This window comes from Barbatula barbatula (genome assembly GCF_947034865.1).
Source record: "Barbatula barbatula genome assembly, chromosome: 3".
Classification (NCBI taxonomy): domain Eukaryota; kingdom Metazoa; phylum Chordata; class Actinopteri; order Cypriniformes; family Nemacheilidae; genus Barbatula; species Barbatula barbatula.
Genome location: NC_136764.1, coordinates 6,263,836 through 6,283,467, shown reverse-complemented (window position 1 = coordinate 6,283,467; position 19,632 = coordinate 6,263,836). Strand labels below are relative to the sequence as shown.

The 19,632-nt window shown below is 39.6% G+C and overlaps 1 protein-coding gene across 1 annotated transcript in view; it reads right to left on the bottom strand.

Annotated features, from left to right (window-relative positions):
- Positions 1 to 492: 492 nt before the first annotated feature.
- The window catches only part of piezo2b (piezo-type mechanosensitive ion channel component 2b), a 78,145-nt gene continuing 59,005 nt past the window's right edge, over positions 493 to 19,632 (bottom strand). The window contains exons 34-56 of the mRNA XM_079453636.1: positions 19,031 to 19,134; positions 18,013 to 18,111; positions 17,144 to 17,264; positions 15,812 to 15,880; positions 15,557 to 15,723; positions 15,297 to 15,475; positions 13,958 to 14,131; positions 12,777 to 13,727; positions 12,407 to 12,665; positions 11,058 to 11,240; positions 9,494 to 9,782; positions 8,707 to 8,839; positions 8,067 to 8,214; positions 7,653 to 7,864; positions 7,316 to 7,474; positions 7,031 to 7,178; positions 5,978 to 6,166; positions 5,722 to 5,817; positions 5,190 to 5,362; positions 4,974 to 5,105; positions 2,998 to 3,077; positions 2,702 to 2,906; positions 493 to 2,551 (exon numbers count right to left, since the gene is read on the bottom strand). Of these exons, the coding sequence (XP_079309762.1) occupies positions 2,299 to 2,551; positions 2,702 to 2,906; positions 2,998 to 3,077; positions 4,974 to 5,105; positions 5,190 to 5,362; positions 5,722 to 5,817; positions 5,978 to 6,166; positions 7,031 to 7,178; positions 7,316 to 7,474; positions 7,653 to 7,864; positions 8,067 to 8,214; positions 8,707 to 8,839; positions 9,494 to 9,782; positions 11,058 to 11,240; positions 12,407 to 12,665; positions 12,777 to 13,727; positions 13,958 to 14,131; positions 15,297 to 15,475; positions 15,557 to 15,723; positions 15,812 to 15,880; positions 17,144 to 17,264; positions 18,013 to 18,111; positions 19,031 to 19,134 (4,523 nt within the window). The 3' untranslated portion in view covers positions 493 to 2,298. The remainder of the gene's footprint in view (positions 2,552 to 2,701; positions 2,907 to 2,997; positions 3,078 to 4,973; positions 5,106 to 5,189; positions 5,363 to 5,721; positions 5,818 to 5,977; positions 6,167 to 7,030; positions 7,179 to 7,315; positions 7,475 to 7,652; positions 7,865 to 8,066; positions 8,215 to 8,706; positions 8,840 to 9,493; positions 9,783 to 11,057; positions 11,241 to 12,406; positions 12,666 to 12,776; positions 13,728 to 13,957; positions 14,132 to 15,296; positions 15,476 to 15,556; positions 15,724 to 15,811; positions 15,881 to 17,143; positions 17,265 to 18,012; positions 18,112 to 19,030; positions 19,135 to 19,632) is intronic.

Below are 19,632 nucleotides of genomic sequence, written 5' to 3'. Positions count from 1 at the left end.
TGTGAATTTGCTATTTATAGGTAGTTGCAGAAAATGAACAGGTGAAAATAACAGAAAAGATGCTCTGTATTTATCAGACCTCAAATATTGCAAAGAAAACAAGTTCAGATTCACTTTGTAAGCAATACAACAGTCAAATTTCTAAATTCAGTTCACAAATGATTTTTTTATGCGATAACCTTTTTTTTATTCACAGTGTCTCGTCATGTTGTCAGTCTTTCACGATGACCACAAAACATCTAGAAATGCTGATTAAATTTTAAATGGTTTCTTATTTTTTTCCACGGCTAGAAACTAATAAAATGTATTGAAATTTGTAAAGAATATTAAAAACAAAAATAGGAAAATAAGAAATAAAATGCTACACGTCAGTATTTCATTATCTTTAAGCTAACACACACACACACACACACACACACACACACACAAACGTGCGCGCACTGCTTTTAAGAAAAACAGACAATAAAAAAGGTTCAAACAAAGTTTAGAAGTAAACCAGCATTCTGTCCTTTAATTTGTGTGCTTTATTTATCTCCCATTTCATCTTGTACACAGTTATGTTTCCCCTTGTTCTTGTTTCTGGAAAAGTGACGCACACGTAACGTAAAGAAAGCGTTTTATGTCAAACGTTATTTTTTCATTCATGCTATAGTCTGTAATGCATAGTTCAGAGATGGAGATTTTTTTTACTCAAACGGTTTTCTTCTCAACCAACGTCATGATAACAACCACAATCCTCACACTGACAGTCATGTGGTACATTTTCTCACTGTAAATGGAACACGTCCATATATCTGCGATACCCTGATCCATAGAAATGCTCTTTCCTGAGTATGGCCGTCAAAGGTGTGTAACAGGAATGTCTTTCCTTTAGTGTCACCCGCCGATCGTATTGCTGAAATAAATACAAGATGTAGAAATCACTTCTCCAGGCCTTGCGGAGCATATTTAATAACACTAGCAATCTACCTATCTCTCATGCCTTCAATGACGTACCTACAACGATATCTACCACATAAGAACTAATATTTATCATTCATAAAATACGTCTGCTTTACTAGCACAGGTCAAAGGTTTTATAGGGTCTCGTTCATAAAACAAGAGCAGAACGAGAGTTCGGTGTAGATTGTTCGTGAAACAATGTTTAAATTTACAATTGTTGTATTGCAAAATGTTTTTGCGGACAAAATATAAGGACCGTCACACGATTAATCGCATCCAGAATAAAAGTTAGTGTTTGCATAATATATGTCCGTGTACTGCGCATATGAAGATGGTGTTTATAAACACATACACATATATATTTAGGAAACGTTTAGGTTTGTTTCTTTATATTTACCAATAATTGAAATAAACAAAAGTTAATTTGTTTAACATTTAACATTTTTCTTAAATGTATACATATGTTTGTAAATACATATTGAAAATGCACAGTACACAGACAAAAATGTATAGTTCTCCTAGTCTTTCACGAACAGAACCTGTTGACCAAATTGGGAATGAAATTCTGCATAATCTGTAATTTTACAGCAAGAAAAAAATATGTTTAACTCGTGTACACAGAAATTTGTTCTTGGTATCATTCATAAAACCGCTTTTTTAACAACAAGAAAAGAATTCTGTTTCAACCGACCGATGGTTGTTTTTCTTAAAATAACAAACCAGAATATCTCAAACTGTCCAACTACTGTGATGCATCATCGATCTCCCATAAATGACCAAAAAAGTCAATATACATCAAGCAATATAAAACACCAAGTCTCTTTTCCTCTCAAATATCTGTATTCATAGATTACGCATGACATCTTTAAAGTCTCAAAGTTCCTACACACGAGTACATCCCTTTTCTTCGTTGTTTGAGAAAAACGTTGACGTCTCTTCGTCATGATCCACGTGTATTCCTGAGAAAGGTAGTGAATAATAACGCATTTACTTAATTGTACAAATAAAAATAAGGCAGATATAGATTGTCATGTGATTCACAGCACCCCGAGGGCTTTGGTTTCGCTTTCGGCAAACACCGAAAAAGCGCCCTTCAAAAATCTATCCGCAGAGTCTGAAGTAGCTTCTGTCTCGTCTTCAACGGCGATTTAAAACCGTCCGTCCCGCATGCACGAAAAGTGGTATTCAAAGTGACGCATGCCTGGAAGCCATAAAATGCATCACTTATAATCATGAAGCCCTTTTAAAAAACGCAGGGACCGAGCCCACTTTGCGTCTTTATCCAATCACCTGCAAGAACAGCGTTTTCTCTGTTCAATCCAACGGTGTGCTCACAGAATGAGATCCTCAGAACCCTCACTTAGTCTTCTCTCTGGTCCATTTGATCATGGTTTCTGGAGAGCGGTACAGGAAGATGAGTTTAGAGTACAGGTCCTCCTCCAGGTCCAGTTCACCCGTCTCTCTGACCAAGAAGATGTCCTTGCACAGTTTGAGGATGCGGTCCACGTTGGGCAGCTCTTCGAACATGATGGTGTGCGAGATTCCGCTGAAGAACTCTCGCACGAACTTTCCGATAACCAGAACCACCGACATGTACAGTCCCATGATCCTGTGCACAAATCGATCAACATGATGCGAAACGATTACTTTGGTGAACCAATTCCACCTCCAACAAATACACGGTTATAATATAGGGTGTACTATTAAATAAAGGTTATACTTTTATACTTCAAAGCAAAAAAATATATCATTTACATACCCATATCCTGCCAGAAAGCCAAGACTGGGTGGACTGACTTGATCGCTGAACACATAGATCTCCAGACAGGAGTCATTCTCTGTTTTCGACCCCACACGTATCGGCCCATTTTCTGTCTGATTCACTATCCACCACTCCTGTACACCCGAGGAACTGTTCATGCTTGACGTTTTAAGAGATAGCGTGATGTTCAGTAATACTTTATCTTAGGGAGCAAGTGTAAAGAGAGAGGGAGAATTTTAACATCTGTAAAATGGCATGAAAATGTTCATGGTTAATGATAACAGGCGTATTACCTTTGTAAAGCTGGTTAATAGGTTTGGCATTGGAGTCACTTGGTGCCCTGAGGTATCTTGGAAAAATATTTTGGATGAGTCTAATAATAAAATAAAAACACATATATTAGGGGTGTCAGAATATACCGGTATTGGCAATTATATAAAAACCATAATGATTGATACCGTGTTAATTCTACACATGATAACATCTCAAATATTTTACAATGCTTAGAAAGTCTATCTCTAAACCTTACACTGCACTTTTAAGTGCGATTTGTACGCCAAAAGGAACAAAACACAAAATAAATGAAATTAAAGATGAATTTGACTGATAGCATTATTTGTTCATTTATATTTTAAAATTCATTTAAATAAATACTGGGATAATATCGTTGGCGCAAATTATTTTGGCCACCATATCTGTGAGGTAAAAATCGAATGTTGTGACAGCCATTATATAATAAAAGTGTCAATAGGAGTGTAAAAGAATGTCAAGCTGTAAACCTTTTCAATCAAATATATTTACTTTGACCCGTTCCTGTAAATAAATGTAAAAACGTGAACAGTTTTGTGTTGTTCTAAATGTGATTATTATGCGGCGCTCTGGAAAGCTTGATTCTGATTGGCCAGAGGCGACCACCCAAGGTTTGTTCGTCAAAAATGAGCTAATTAAATATATCTCATAATTTTTACATATTCAATAACTTACTTATGAGGCAAGTAGCCGTGAAATAAGCCGGATAATGTACAAGCGGCTGGCTGTCATCATGAAATAAGCCCCTTCAGCGTGACACAAGACCCTCCGCTCACACTGTCGGGGCTTATTTCTGCGATAACAAACGGCTGCCTGTATATCATCCCTTGCATATGAACTTGTTTTCTTTGAGGTACTCAAGATATGCAATAACTTATATTTTCCACAGCTATACTATATATTGTATATATGGAGTACCACTCAAAACTTTAGTGTCACTTTTACATTCTTTATTAATATACTTCCACATTTTAGAATAACAATAAAATCATTAACTATGGAATAATGGAAATTATGTTTTGATAAAAAAATGTAAAAATAATAAAAACTGCTGTAAACAGTTTAATTGAACGTATGCGCCTGGCCAGAAGTTAATCTCCTGTCTGTGTTTGTTTATAATATAACCATTTATTTTATATTCATATTTTTTGTGTATTAATTGTATTGACATATGTATATGAAATATTTAAAGCATTCATTTCAAAAGTCTTACTGACAGTTTAACACTGTGGCGAGCAGGGCGGACCGAGAGCCGTGAGGGAACGGTGACGAAGAGAGGAGCAACAACAGGGAAGGGTGAGAGAGGACCAGCCCTGGACTTAATGTTCTGTTTTATTATGTTTGTGTGGCCGGCAGTCGCCCGCGTGGGAGCTGTCGGCACTTTACTTTCGTTTTGTTGTTTGGTTATTTTATTAAAGGTTGTGTTACGTTCGCCGGTTCCATGTTGTGGCTACTCCCTTATGCTTCCGGTGCTCCTCCGTAAGAGATGCAAGACAGGTAGCTCGCGCCATTCCCTCCCGGCTCTCGTCCCGCCCTGCTCGCCACAAACACCGATGTTTTGTTGTACAAAAATGGCCTTAAAAATTCTCATGACCGTTACCGTCTAAGTTACCGGTCAATCTCATAGAAAGTTTTGCTAAAAACAATCAAAGCCAGCCTGCCTAAGCAAGTTTTATTAATCATACATAATAATATGACATTAATGAGTTCTATTTTAATAGAATATTACACAAGTAAAATAAAAAAGTGTGGAAAACTACCTGAATCGGTCATGAGAAGGGAAAATGTTGTGTACACAGCGTGACAAGAGAATATTAAGTTTTCAACTATGTTTTATCATTCAAATCTTAACTGCCATGACGTTTCAGTGGTTTCGTGAGAATCATGAAGATCATGAGATATATTTCAGTCAAGTAACCGGCGATGTTTGTGTGAATAGTATATCACAGCGTAAACTCACACGGGTTGAGTTCGATCGTTATTGTTCGCACTGTTCTCCAATAATTTTCCCAACTCCAGTCTGGTCTTGTTGTCCAGTTGTGTGATGTGTTTTCCAATGGCAAACTCATTTTTGGCGCCCAGCGTGAGATTCCTAACGGACAAATACAGAACGGTCTATAAGATCATCACTGCTGTTTTGTGACGTGTCATGTGAATCGTGTGATGTTTTCTCCACCTCTGTATGGACCAGGTGATGGTGAGAGGAAACTGCTCCTTTGGGTTTCGAAGCATTTCGATGAGGTTTTTCCTGCTGGGAGGGCTGATGGTCCAAAGCGAGTTGGAACTTCCTTCTAGATCTGCGATTGTCAGGTCTTCGTAGATATACGTCTCCAGATACTGCATGGCATCCTGCAGGACAAAACAACCACGTGACAAAAGTGTTTTTTGTTCATTCAACGGGAGTCAATGGGGTTTGGTTTTGATCGTTATCAATGTTCTTTAAAATATATTCTTCATTTTTGTGTGAACTGTCCCTTTAAATAATCTTGACCCTTCAAATCCTGTGGGTCGCAGTTATGTTGTAGTTAAGCATGTTGCTGTGTGGTTCTTGTGCTGTTCTGGGGTAGAAGGATCCGCCTCAGGTCCCTCGATTCTAGCTTTTCTTAGCTTTTCTTTCTTCCTCACTGTGAGAACATTCTGGACTCATTTTGTTCTTTGTTTGTAATTTCATTGGATGCAAACAATGATAACACAAATCATTTCCTTACCGCATCATTTCCGTATTCTTGTCTTTGGAACCTATTAAAATCAGCCAATGTGATGTTCTTGAGATGTGCCTGCTGTGCGCTCATGGTGAAGATGGGCTGAGAGAGAACGAGAACCACACAAGAACAAAGAACCAACGTGAAACGATTTTCAACAAGCGAAAGGAAACTTCTGCTTAAATTTCAACCGTGTCTTAAAGAGCAACATCTGAGCAGTTACACGGATGTAAATACTGTACGTGTTTAGCGTCAGGTGTACCTGCAGTCCTCCGAGCGTGAGAGTCACAGAGACGTCCAGCGGAGTGTTGACCACTCCAGCCACAGATTTGACCAGAGACATGAAGAGCAGAGGAAACCACACTATACATATGAGAAGCATGACGATCATTCCTCCCATTCCATACTTCACCACTTTTTTCTTCTTCTGCCCGCGGGGCTGAGGGTAACGCTGTGACACAAAATGCGACACGATCTTCAGCTCACGGCTTCACCTCGCGACCCATTCAAGCACCCTTTCACAGACCTGCCAACCTTGGAAATGTTTTATCAGTGTGACGGGACACCGGGTTCGATGGGGGTCCATGTATTCTCATATATGAGATGTGGCACTTGCAGTGGCACTTTATTTGTCTCATAGCTTGCTGACTTGGCCTTTCTGAGCAGAACATCACCAAAGCTTCAGCTGACAGAGTATTTTAAAACACACCCTGGTCATAAAACTAAAACAATACTAGTGTTTCCCATAGATATATATATAACCAGATGCTGCACTACAGGCTCGTAGATGTGTCCGCCATCTTGGAACGGTTCACTGACTTCACTCACAGTTGACTAGAATGACCCATCACTGCGCTGCGCAGCTATAGCTGTGATAACCACAGGGATTTAAATTCACGTAACCTTTTGTTGTTGTCATCTGTTAGTGTAGCAGATATAATGTAAACAAATATGTTTTCATAATCGTACACGGTCAGCTTGATCTTGAGTGTTAACGGATCGGCTCGCACCGTTCCAATATGGCGGACGACCTACTTACAGTCTAGCGACCCATAGAAACAGATCTAGCATCTAGTTATTTATATCTATGGTGTTTCCAACAAGATTTTGAGAGACTATGGCGCTAGACGAGGCCCATTTGTCAATCATCCCGCTTGCCACAATTGGTGGAACTCAGCCGTTGCTGTTCCTCGATTTGACTACTTTAACTGCACAGGAGCGTCACCAAGTCTTTGCGTAGTTTAGAGTAACAAATCAGCGTACTTTGATTTCAAAATGCGTACAGGTTGGCAGGTCAGCTTTCACAATCTCTGACCTTCTCAGACTCTCTCCAGCACTTCAGGATGAAGATGTGTGCGTAGATGTCCTCCACACAGATCCAGCTGGACAGACTGAGAGTCGTGTCTGTCCAAACCCAGTCCATCACCGCACGCAGCTCCGTCAGGAACGGGATGAGACGGAACCTTGGACACATAACACACACCTCACCATAAAATCATAACAACCACATATGGCATCTCCTTTAGTGGATGTGTGAGAGATTTTGCCACTTAAAAAAGTTACACTAATGGCAAAACTTATGACATCACTTCCTGCTCACCCCTGGAAGAGGAAGAGGTTGACGTAATTGTAGCTCTTGGTGAGGAAGTTTCCCAGTATGCGCGTCGGATAGCCGCAGCGAATCTGATACGCGGAGAGTCCGAAATAAAAACATTTCACAAAGTACCACAACTGAGCTATACGGTTCTGACTGAAGCGCCTGCAGAGAGAACAGATACACAGAGTGATCAGATCATAACGCTCAACAAAACTTAACACCATTTGACTGAACAGACAAACACAAGAATCACATTTCTGCTGAACGAAATGAAATTCAGACATCAATTGTAAGTGCATGAGCGCAAAATACATTTCCTAGATGAACAGCTTCTCTTTACCTCTCCGTGATTCCCGGCAAGATGAAAAACATCCAGAAGTGGATGCCGAACACCAGGATGACCTGGAAAACCACTTTTCCCATCACCGTCTTCCGCAGGTAAAGAGCACGATCCACCACCATAGAGCCAAACTGAATAAGAACCATGACGAGAAACGGGCCGGGCACTTGATCCTCAGATAGTGAAGATGTGATATCACCACCTTGATGTTTCTACGAGCCGAAGAAAACGGACATCAACAAAACACACTCAACGACATCAACAATCACAGCTCTGGCTACTGAGTACATTAAGAAAACAATATGTCTCTTGTCCAAAATCTAGTAAGCTACCTAGCTGCCTTCTAAGATAGCACAGAAAGTATTTTAACAACCAAATAACAAACTTAAGTGTTTAAAAAATGATCAGATTTACCCCAAACGCCCAAAAGCCAAAGACAATAATGATGAAATCAACAGTGTCAGCCAGAAACATGATGACATAGACGTCTGTCACAGCGTTGTACTCGGGGTGAATCAGATTATAGAAGAACTGACGGATGGGCAGATAGATCTCAGCCAATCTGAAAACACCAAGAGAGAAAAAGAACAGACACAAACAATAGATGATAAAAAACCTAAAAACATGAATAAAATGTTATATGATGTATTTTTTGGTGAAATTGTGGGATTAAATATCGCAATCCATCAGTATGTTTGCAGTGCATTGTGGGTAAAGCATCAGCTTCTGTCATTATTTATGTGCCATAATCTTTATGACATTAAATCCAAGTGTAACTACTGCTGAAGTTTCAGAAAGGCTGCATTCTCTACAACACTAACCACAACATAAAACACCTTGTAAAGTGACATTTCAGACAGAAACAAAATATACGACAGTAAATAAAAAACAGCAAGATCGTATCCGCTACTTTTTATGCATCAGGGTTTGATGCATTGGATTATAAAAAGACAAACAAACCTTGGAGAATCATGAATAATACGCCATAAACATTTATTTGAACATGAAATAAGTTCAATTTTAGTCACACACACACACACACACACGCACTCACTTCTTGAGCAGGTAAACTTTGGCTTTGATGAGCAGTTCTCTGGTCTTCACCATGATCATCTCTTTTCGGCTCTTCTCTGGTACTTCAGGTTCACTGTCTGCTCTCCGGCCGCTGTTCCGTGTGCTCGTGCTGCCTGTGAAACAAACACACACAAAAACCCAGACAGTATATGTTGAGGTTTACACACAGTCACTTACAAAAGCAACACATTCAATAATTGCACATTTACACATTGTCGTAAAAACCTTAAAGTCCCCGTGAACCAGAAGTTGCGGTCGTTTTACCTTCATTTTTTTTAACGCATTTCTGAGTGAAATGGAATTTCTAATGATAAAAATAGTGGGCGGGTCTGTCTTCTTTATCTGCGACTTGATTGGATGTATGAAACAGCTGTTGCACCTGCCAGCCTTGCAATTGAAGGGGAGGAGTTAACGGATGCTCCGCCCAAGCCGTTTAACAAACGTCATTTAAGACAGATATCATTACAGGAAGGAAGTGCATTTTCAGATTTTAACTAAAGATTATGAGGGCACACAGATTTTTTTAAGAGAATGACCCACATTGGTAAACTATTTACATTAAAGGCTGCAATATTTCATGAAAAAATACGCATTGTCATTTTTTATTTCACTGGGACTTTAAAGTTTTGAAGCTTTGAAAGTGTACGCAAATGCTTAGGGAGTAGTAAGCACTAAAACAGGAGAATGCAAACAATATGAGAGCAAAATTTGCCTCCCTCTTTCCCTTTAATCTCACAGAAAGGCACATGTCTGTTGAGGGTGTTCACCTCTTTTGGAGCGTGTAGAGGAGCGTCTGGAGATGTGGGAGCCTCCACTGGTGCTCTGACGCCGCAGATACGCACGCTGCTCCGGATAACGTATGTGCAGGTTCACCTGCGTCGAATCCACGGACATCCCGGGGTTCGCAGACTTGAGCGAGTACGCCGGAGAACTCTTCTTCTCGTCATCAGAAGGAATGGCCACCGTCATTTTCCCCTCATCCTCAGATTCGTCTCCATGGACACCGCCTCCCTTCTGGGACATTTTAGGGTCGTCTTCATCCCACAGGCCGTGACACTGAGCAGAGGAGAAAATATATCTTTCATTCAGTGGCGTAACTTAGTTTTTAAACGTGGTGGGGACAGAGATGGCAAAAACATACTTCAATAAATTGTTTCTGTAATAACTCATTGGGAATATTTATCAGCGGTCTGTCCATTGGCTACACCACTTTTCGACTCACACAGTATGTGGTACCCAAACTGTCATTTGGGGAAGGTCACCACAAGCATTTCTTAATTTCTTCCAAAAGGTGGTGGGGACATGTCCCACCCTGTGCCAACCGCAAATTACTCCTATGCTTTCATTTAGAAATTATATGATGGAAAAATACACATCGTTTCAGCGCAGTTCAGATTCCTTTTTGTTCATATAATCCAATCTAGATAAAAGACACCTTCAACAATCTGGAAAAAAAACAAGCAATAAAGGCACAAATAAAGGGACTTTATGTTTCCCATGATTAACTGATAGCTGTTTTGCAAATTTGCTGACGTCAAATAAAACATCAGACATTATATTTGGTTTGAGCGGCCAAGAACAACCTTTTTTCGGAAAGTTTCAGGCTTTTATGAGTAAGCTGTAAATCATACATTTTCATTTGAATGAGGCTCTGTATCATCCCGCAGTCAAAGCCAACTAAACAAACACCTTTAGGCTGACAAAGCCTTTTTACTGGAGTAATCAATCGTCACAAAAGACTCCTGTAAAATTCCACATGAAACCTTTAAAGAAGAGCAATTCACTCCAGTATGATTTCACCAGCATTACACATTGATTTTAAAATCCATTTGATGGTTTTCAAGCTTTCAACAGTCCAGTCGCTTTGGTTCTATTTCCTAATGTCTGATACATTATGTTTCCATTCACATCTTGGCATCATCAAACACAGCCTGCAAAATATCTCGAAGCTAAACACAACACAAACACAGCAACAACTCATCCTCAACAAGATGCTGATCTATTGAAGACATATAGAATATTATGATTTATTTTATGCATCTTTTCTGTCAAGATTATCCACATAAATACATATTTACTGTAAATGTGCTTTGCCAGAATGCCAAATTGTGAATAAAAATATAGTTTCCATTGTCTATTGTATAGATATTTTCTAGATGTGCATTTATTCATTTAGCAGCCGGTTTCATCCAAAGCGATTTACAAATGAGTCTCTTGTCTTAATATTACAATATTACAATATTTGATTAAACTATTAATATGAGATAAACATAATCATCACAAGTAGAAGAGGGATTTTCAGTGACACGTAGAAGAATATAAAGTAGAAACCTTCAATATGGATCTGTGAAAAAACAGAGCCAGCAGCTGGATGAGGTCATAGTGCACATATCCGTCTTTCTTCTCCACACCGAGGATGTTGGGCGGGTGGTATGGCTTCGACTTGTGTACCTCTATGTTCTGGTTAAATGGAAAGAAGCTGAACTGGAAGAAATATTTCACGACAATAGTCACCTGGAAGAAAGAAAAACACATATTTACAAATCATTCAGGAAATGTGTAGTATTAAAGCTGCATGTAGTTTAGCCAGAAATACTTTTCGTTGGTTAAACCTACAGAACAGCGGTGTGTCGCTCCGCTCGATATTTTGCTCAACGACCGTGCGTCGCTCAAGGACCAAGTTAACTGGTAAACCAAATCCCGCTCGGACATGAAATGCGTCATAAAATGCGTCTAGTAAGCCAAATGGTTTTCAGTGTATAACAAACTTCTTAAATAAATGTTTGAGTTTAAGTAGTAGACTGATAAAGAGCAGCTATGTTTCAGTCCGACATTCTGTGACATTACAGTCTATATTTTTTGTAACTTCTTTTTAAGGAGTACCTAATATAACTGTATAATAACTGATATTAAAACATCAAGCCTCAATCGTTACAGCATTTTAGAATGTACTTTTAGAAACTTGAACCAAGTAGCTGAGTCTTCAAAGGCTGCGTCCTGCGGAGAGCACATTTTTTTCGACCGATGACAACAGGGTTTTTACAGATTTTATTACAGAAAAGCAACTGTTACATTGGGTAAGTAACACTGCTATGTTCTCTTTTTACGAGAAATAAATATACATTTTATAATTTTTTATATACATTTTATAACCCCTGGCTTTGCCAAAAGATATAAAAAAGTTTTGCATGGGACCACATGTATTTTTAGGAAAAACAAAAGACCGAAAATAACAACAGAAAGAAGAGAAAATACAATTCAAATGTATTTCTCTAGTGCCTTTCACACATCTGCATTGTTGTGAAGCAGCTTTACAGAAAATACACAATATTTTACAATAAAAAAACACTTTCAAATTCAAGAGTTTGGTTCCAAAATGAATTTTTCAAAAATCATGTCTTTTATAACTTTATCATGTTTTTAATGTGTTAGTTAGCTGTATTTTTGTGGTATTATGGCTGAAATCAAAACGACTCAACTTCAGTTTGATTAATATTAATTGGAATGCACAATAAAAAAACATGATTTTTGAAAAATGTCTCATTTTGGAACCAAACTCTTCATATATATATATATATATATATATATATATATATATATATATATATATATATATATAATAGAAAGAAACTATAAACAAGTTGCAAAAACAGTTTTAGAGAATATAAAACCCCCTTTACCTCTGTGTACACGATGGCCGTCATCCAGAAGCGTTTGCTAGGTCGTGGGACAGAAAGCATGGCCCACAGAAAGATGAGGATGGGCAGCACCAGTGTCGCCATGGATGCGGAGATCATGTGGTTGAGGATGATCACCAGGAAACACACCATCTCTGAGTGCGCCACCAGCAGGTTATAAAGAGCATAACACAGTTGCAGACCCAGCGGCTGCGATTTATAGAAACACTCAGATTTATCCAGTTCCTCGTCATAAAACATTCTGAAAAACACAGAAAAAACAGATGAGAAATATAAAGAGCACATTGGAAAAATATGAATTCACATATATCAAATATTGTAAGACAATACAATCAAACATCTGAATCCTCACTTGTTGAGCAGTAACTCGCTGGCGGTCAGCTCAGTGGTCGTTGAAGGCAGAAGAGGATCGTCCATATCAGATATGCTGTCAGGAGTCATGAGCATCAGACGTCTCTCGCTGTCACTTTCGTCTGAGCTCACAGACAGACGGTCGAAACTCACGGCTTTGCTGTAACTGGGCGGCACATCTGCATCAGAGGTGTTGGGGACTTCGAAGTCCGGGGTAAAAAGCGGCCTGGTGGGAGGATCTGTGAGCACGTTCTCCGCTTCAGACGAATCGCAATCGTACCTTTGGACTGTTGGTTCTGCATCTTGATCATCAGAAACAAACTGCTCTTCCTCTACGTGCTTCTTACACTCGGGCTGCAGGACATAAACATTTTCATCCGCTTCTTCAGCCTCTGCTTTACCCCACAGACATTCCGCTCTTACTTCCACAGGGCCCACCTCCTCATGGGGTTGCTGTCTAGGCTCCACCCCCTCATCCGGTTGCTGTCTGGGCTCCGCATCCTGACCGGGTCTGGGCTCCGCCTCCTCACTGGGATGCTGTCTAAGCTCCGCCTCCTCACTGGGTTGCTGTCTAGAGTCTGCCCCCTCCTCCGGTTGCTGTCTGGGCTCCGCCTCCTGACCAGGTTGCTGTCTGGGCTCTTCCTCTTCACTGGGATGCTGTCTAAGCTCCGCCTCCTCACTGGGTTGCTGTCTGGGCTCTTCCTCTTCACTGGGATGCTGTCTAAGCTCCGCCTCCTCACTGGGTTGCTGTCTAGAGTCTGCCCCCTCATCCGGTTGCTGTCTGGGCTCCGCCTCCTGACCAGGTTGCTGTCTGGGCTCTTCCTCTTCACTGGGCTCTGCCTCTCCCTCTTTCCTTTCCATCTTGTCCATCTGGTCTTGCTCCTTGTCCACCTCATCGATGGTGTCGTCGGTGCCTTGCCGGGAGAACAGTGTGACGCACTGAGTGGCTTCACTGAAAACAACACAACAACCGTGAACCGATAAAATGTACTGTGTCAAGTATGCAGAATTGACATTTGTTTGTTTATTTCTGCTTTTTGACACAACAACAAACTGATCAAATAAACATCAAGTGACAAACATGTTCTGTTATCTTTCTATGTTTTATTCTTTGTATCGTAAAACACATCTGACAGCAGGTGCTGATGTTGATGGATGTGAGGATGAGAGTGATGAAGAGACCTGGAGATGACGCTGCTCCCGCTGTCCGCCGAGGAGTTGGACATGTCCAGCCCGTACATTTTGCGCAGTTTGGGACGAGCGCGCTCACTGGTTTTGGGAATATTCTGAGGCATATCGTCCAGATCATCAAGTGTGGACTGACGGGAAAACAGCATGGTCGCCTCTGTGTACGCGCTGATGGATGGAAACATGAGGAAACTCAATGACAATGACATGAAATGATGAGAAGATCACATGACAGATCACAGAGCTCTGTCCCTTCACATACATCACAGGTGAGACCTTCAGCAACAAACAATAAGTATCAATGGAGAGCAAATGGAGAAGAGCCTCAAACTAGACAGTATCTGCATCATGTTTTAATGTCATGCTGTCATGTGTGAATTAATGGTCCAGTTTGTAATTTCTGAGATGATCTATTGATAGAAATGCAATATAATATACATACAGTAGCTATGTCTTCAGAGATGTATAAAGAGCTGAAACAATGAAGCATTATGTTTATATTACCTTAGAATGAGCTATTTCTATCTACATACACCACGGGTGCCCATGCATGTAATTCGTGTAAAGTCAGCCGTCATAGTCTTTCGAAAGGGAGGGGTGGAGTGAGTGGTTGGTTGCAATTCGCAACCTTGCCACTAGATATTACTGACTGGATCTTTAAAGTCCTTTAACCTGAATTAAAGTTTGGCAGACTGAAAGTGGCGATGTTACCGAGTTTACTTAGTTGCATCTGAAAGTTGGAACAACGAATTTAAGGTCCACAATTATAGGCAAAATAAAAGTCCTCAAGCTGGGCTGTTTTTACTTTTTTACTGGTAGATCTGGCCTTTCATCGAGTCTGCAGTTCACGATCTTGGGTTCAAAAAGATTGTTGACCACTGGTATATGCGGTTGACAAATGCGACCTGCAGAGGACGCAGCCTTCCAATTGATGCATTATGAACTATGATGCATTATGAAGACTTAAGAAATTGTAAAATGACCAGAATTTAAGAAAAATTATTTAAGTCATCAAAATAGAACTGTTTGTCTTTATTCCCCGGGAATCCACCGTAACACTTTTTCTGTAGACAAAAAACATATTCCTAATACATTCAACTCTTTGCTTTTGCAGTTTTGCATCTATTCGATTTTTCTGCTTAAAGATTTTGGTTACACCAAACACATTATTTAGTTTGTTAGTTTGTTACTTTATACTTTTTCTTGCAGAGTTGGAAAATCTTAAAATTTGAGCATCTAAATAGAGAATAAACTTTGTTTCAAAAAGGGCATGTGAGGACATTAATAATCTTAACAACAGTTCCTCTGTGTCATAACTGAATAGAATAAAGACCTGGAGATGCTGTCCCGGGACGCAAATGAATCCAGACTGTGTCCGACCCGTCTGCGCCGCGCTCTATGCGAGCCTGAATCCTCCTCGCTGATGCGATCCAGCCCCGATTCACGAGACCCAATGAGTTTCATCTGTTTCTGATAGTACACATGAATGCTCTCCCGTGACGGCACGTTTCCCTGCGTGACAGACAGATCTGTGCATTAGTGATGCTCTGATTAAAATCAGATTTAACCTTGGCATAATTGTTCACTGAGAACCTTTTTGACTTCTCTGGTTAACATGCAGCGTTCGATGCGCAGGACGGTGGAGATGTCGATGTATTCTCTGCAGACGGAGTTCAGCCATGTGGTGATGCTCTCAATGGTGGTGAGGAACAGAACCCAGGTGAACTTGATGATATTAAAAACCCTCTTGATGATGTTGTCTGCAGGAAGAGACCGTTTCATGAGTTTCCTCTAAAGTTCACAGTCATATAACACTGTTACAGTATCATAAAGATCATATGAAGGCACCTGTTCCATTTGATTTGTCGTCTTCTGAACTTTGACCATCTTCTTCACCAACCTCTATTGCCACATGACCTACACACACACACACCAACCTTACAATTCACGTAAAATATTTGAATGTTAAATATGTTAAGTAATTATAACACCATGGACTACCACAGAATAAAAAGAAGAATTTGAACTTTTATGTCATCGTGCAGACTACAAGTAATGCAATGAAATGCAGATGGATAGATGGAGAGATAGATGGATGATAGAGAGAGAGAGAGAGAGAGAGCGAGAGAGAGAAGGATGGAGAGAGAGATGGATGGATGGAGAGAGAGAGAGAGAAAGATGGATGGAGAGAGAGATGGATGGATGGTTGAAATGGTGGATGTAGAAAGAGAGCTTGTATTGAAACCACACAATTGTTTAAAGGGGTGATTCGCTGGATATACGTGTTTTTTTTTGGTGTGTTATAAGTTGCCCATGCATGTATTAGACAAGTAAAATTGCAAAAATGTAAGTGTCAGAACAAAAGATGTAGTTATTTGTGGTTATGTGTAACCACATCCGGGCGAATCTACGTCAGTTCGTTACACGATTTGATTAAGACTGCCCAAATGTAAACGGAAGTAAGGTGGGCGGTCTTGTAAATCTCATTGTACCGGTCCAGTGCTGTCATGTCGCGGAGGCGCTATGTTTTTCGTTGCGAAACGAAAGCCTCTTTGTTTGCCCTTCCAAAGGATGAGGCAACTAAAAACTAATGGTTACATTTTATGTACAATACTGTTCCAAAACAGTCCGAATATTCAAGTGTGTGCAACGCATTTCACGGATGATTGCTTCACGAACCTTGGCGAGATAAAGACCTGCTATGCACGGAAGCTTTTGTTAAGAAGTGGGGCAATTCCAACAGATAAAAAAAGTCTGGCGCCTGTATTTTCATTGTAAAATACTTTGTTACGGACTAACGCGAATTGAATTGATAAGGAACGATCGATGCCATTTTATCACCTGTCAGTCGTTTTGGAACCTGATGTTCCGAATATGGTATGAGGCGATACATTTCCGTGCAGTATTCAACCAATCACTGCGCACTAGTGAACTGGCCAATCATAGGAAACCTTGCTTTTCAGAGCGATGTGCTTTGTAAATGATCATCGCGTCTCAGAGAGGTGGAGCAAAGAGGAGATACAAACATGCTCGGTATGTGGAAAATACAGCGTTTTTATACCTTAAATCGTGTAAACACATTGTATTACATCTAAAGCAAACTACAGTATTCGTTTTAGCCGTGTCAAATGACCCCTTTAAAAAAAAGACACTTCATTTCTGCTCATTTCTCTCTCGTACCGTCTTTACTGTCTTTCTTATGTCTGTGACCTCGGCCGTATCGCTTCCAGAAATATTTCCTTCCTTTAGTTCTTTCTTTCAGAGCAGTTTTAGAGTCCGTGATCCAAGCGTGATACACAAACTATGATGTAACAACAGTGAAAGTAAACAGCATAATTATACAATACCTTAACACTGAGAATAATTCAATGTAGAAATGTGTTTTATGTCCAGTCTTTTCAGGAGATTAATTGAATTTGAACACGTTATTGTCATTTTTGACCAGATAAATAAGCCTAAATACTGAAAAGACTCCATTTACACCCTGAGTTTGTATCTAATCCCCTGAAAAGGCTGAATGTGACACAACCCCAGAACAAACAATACCCACACTGAATACAAACAACTCTTCAATCCAAACTTTAACTTCGATTTAAGCAATTTGTCCTGAATCATTTGATGAACTGAATCATTTGATGATGAACTGAATCATTTGATTACGTACTGAATCATTGAATGGCATTAAGTTGTTTGAATCCAGTCTACACACATAAAGCAGATTTCCGAGTCATTGAATGTGGTGAACGCCACTAATAACAGAATTGTAAAGTCACTCCACAAAACCATCAGCATACGGTGGAGAAAACTTCAAATAATGAGTTGAAAATCAAAACCGTTCCTTCCATAAACCACCACAGAAATGTCACAATGAGTCGAAACGTTTCCATTCCATGCCTCTTACGTAAGCTGATAGTTTGTCGTTGTTATATTTTGTTCAAGCTTAAAAACAACAGAAATGTGGTTGGACTAACATGGAATGGAAAGTGTCTTTTATGAACAAACACAAGGATTGAAGCAGAACAGATGACACACGCTGACCGCTCGGATACCTTGGCTGCCCTGATAATATACTGCAGGACGGTTTTGGGCAGTTTAATGACCGATTTGGGTAAAGCCACAAGGGCCGAAGCAAACTTTCTGATTGCTCGCTGAGAACAAAGAACCAGGAGAGAGATTGAAAGAGTCACAGCATCAACATCGACAAGTCCTTTAAACATTTCTGCACAAGACTACACAATACAACAGATCGACATTTATTACATGTGTTTATGTAAGTGATCAAAGAATCAGTTCCCTTACAAAAAACGACCAAACCTCAAGTTCACTAAGTATACTCATGTAAAGTTCAAGTACATTTTAAGTAAACTTCATGCAGTAATATCTGCACTAGTCGGATACTTGTAAGTGTATCATTTCAATACTATTTAAAACTAAATCTGCTTATAAAAGTGTACTTTTAAGTGTACTTTAAGTATAACAGAGTACACAACTAGTTAACAATACTACAAGTGAACTTGTAGGTATACTGTAGGTTTACTAGTTCAATATTTGTAGCACATTTTTTGTAAATAAACGTGTACTTTTAAATGATCGGCTATACTCACTTCATAGTAAACACGACTATTGTCAAGGGGGCCAAGTCTACTTAGAATACTTAATGTTTGGATTGAGATACACTTCAAGTATTTTTTGGAGAAGTACATACTGTAAAATAAAGTCGGATTTTGACTTTTAAAGAAGCATATTCGTTTTTATTTTTGTAAGGGTTCTACAAAAGGCAGAAAATCAATGCCGTAAGTATGTTGACTCCTTATTCTGAGCTGTTTACATTTATGAATTTGAAGACTTAAAAGGTACTTCAATTCATATTTCATTACAACAGTATTTGTGTACTCTTGGGCTCAATCCCTTGAGGTTTACCAGTTACAGAGCAACGCAAAAACATTTTTTCTGTGGAAAAATACACATTGAATTTGACTGCTCAAGTTTGACGGCTTTACAGACTCACGGACAGCAAAAGAAAGCGTAACATTATACAGTCTTGAGATGAGATGCAGGGTTACTCACCTGGAAGGCAGATTTCTTAGGCACCTCGTCCTCTTTCTCTCCGTCCTCTTCCTCCTCCTCTTCACTGTCAGTTTCAAACAGGTAATAATCACCACTTCTAACCACTGAGAGAGGAACCACGAGAGTGTTTAGACAGTAGTGTTAAACGTAAGAAACAGGCGGAGAATGTCATCAGTTTATTTAGCCACAAACATTTCAGCCTGAGAAAACACCGACCAATCCCTCTGACCTGAAACAAATCTCCTTTAATAAAACTAATGTCCATCTCACAGCGATTCGTAAGTGTTTTACAAGCTGTCGAAACCAAACTCCAATGTTTTATAAAGACCAAGGGAAAACATCTTTATTTCATTCCTTTCTGGACCACAACAGCTGTTGTCAATATAAGAATTTTCTTTTTTAAGATAGATAATAAGACAGATAATCCACAAGTTTCCGGAGGGCGCTGCTGTTCAAATGAACTACTTCCGGCCTATTGCATTATTGCAGCGTTTAATCATTTATTCTGATGACAGAAAACGAGACTCAGAGAGAAAATCTTATTTTGAATTCTAATACTGTTGGTTTTACGTCCGTTCATTTTTTTCGTACGAAACACATTC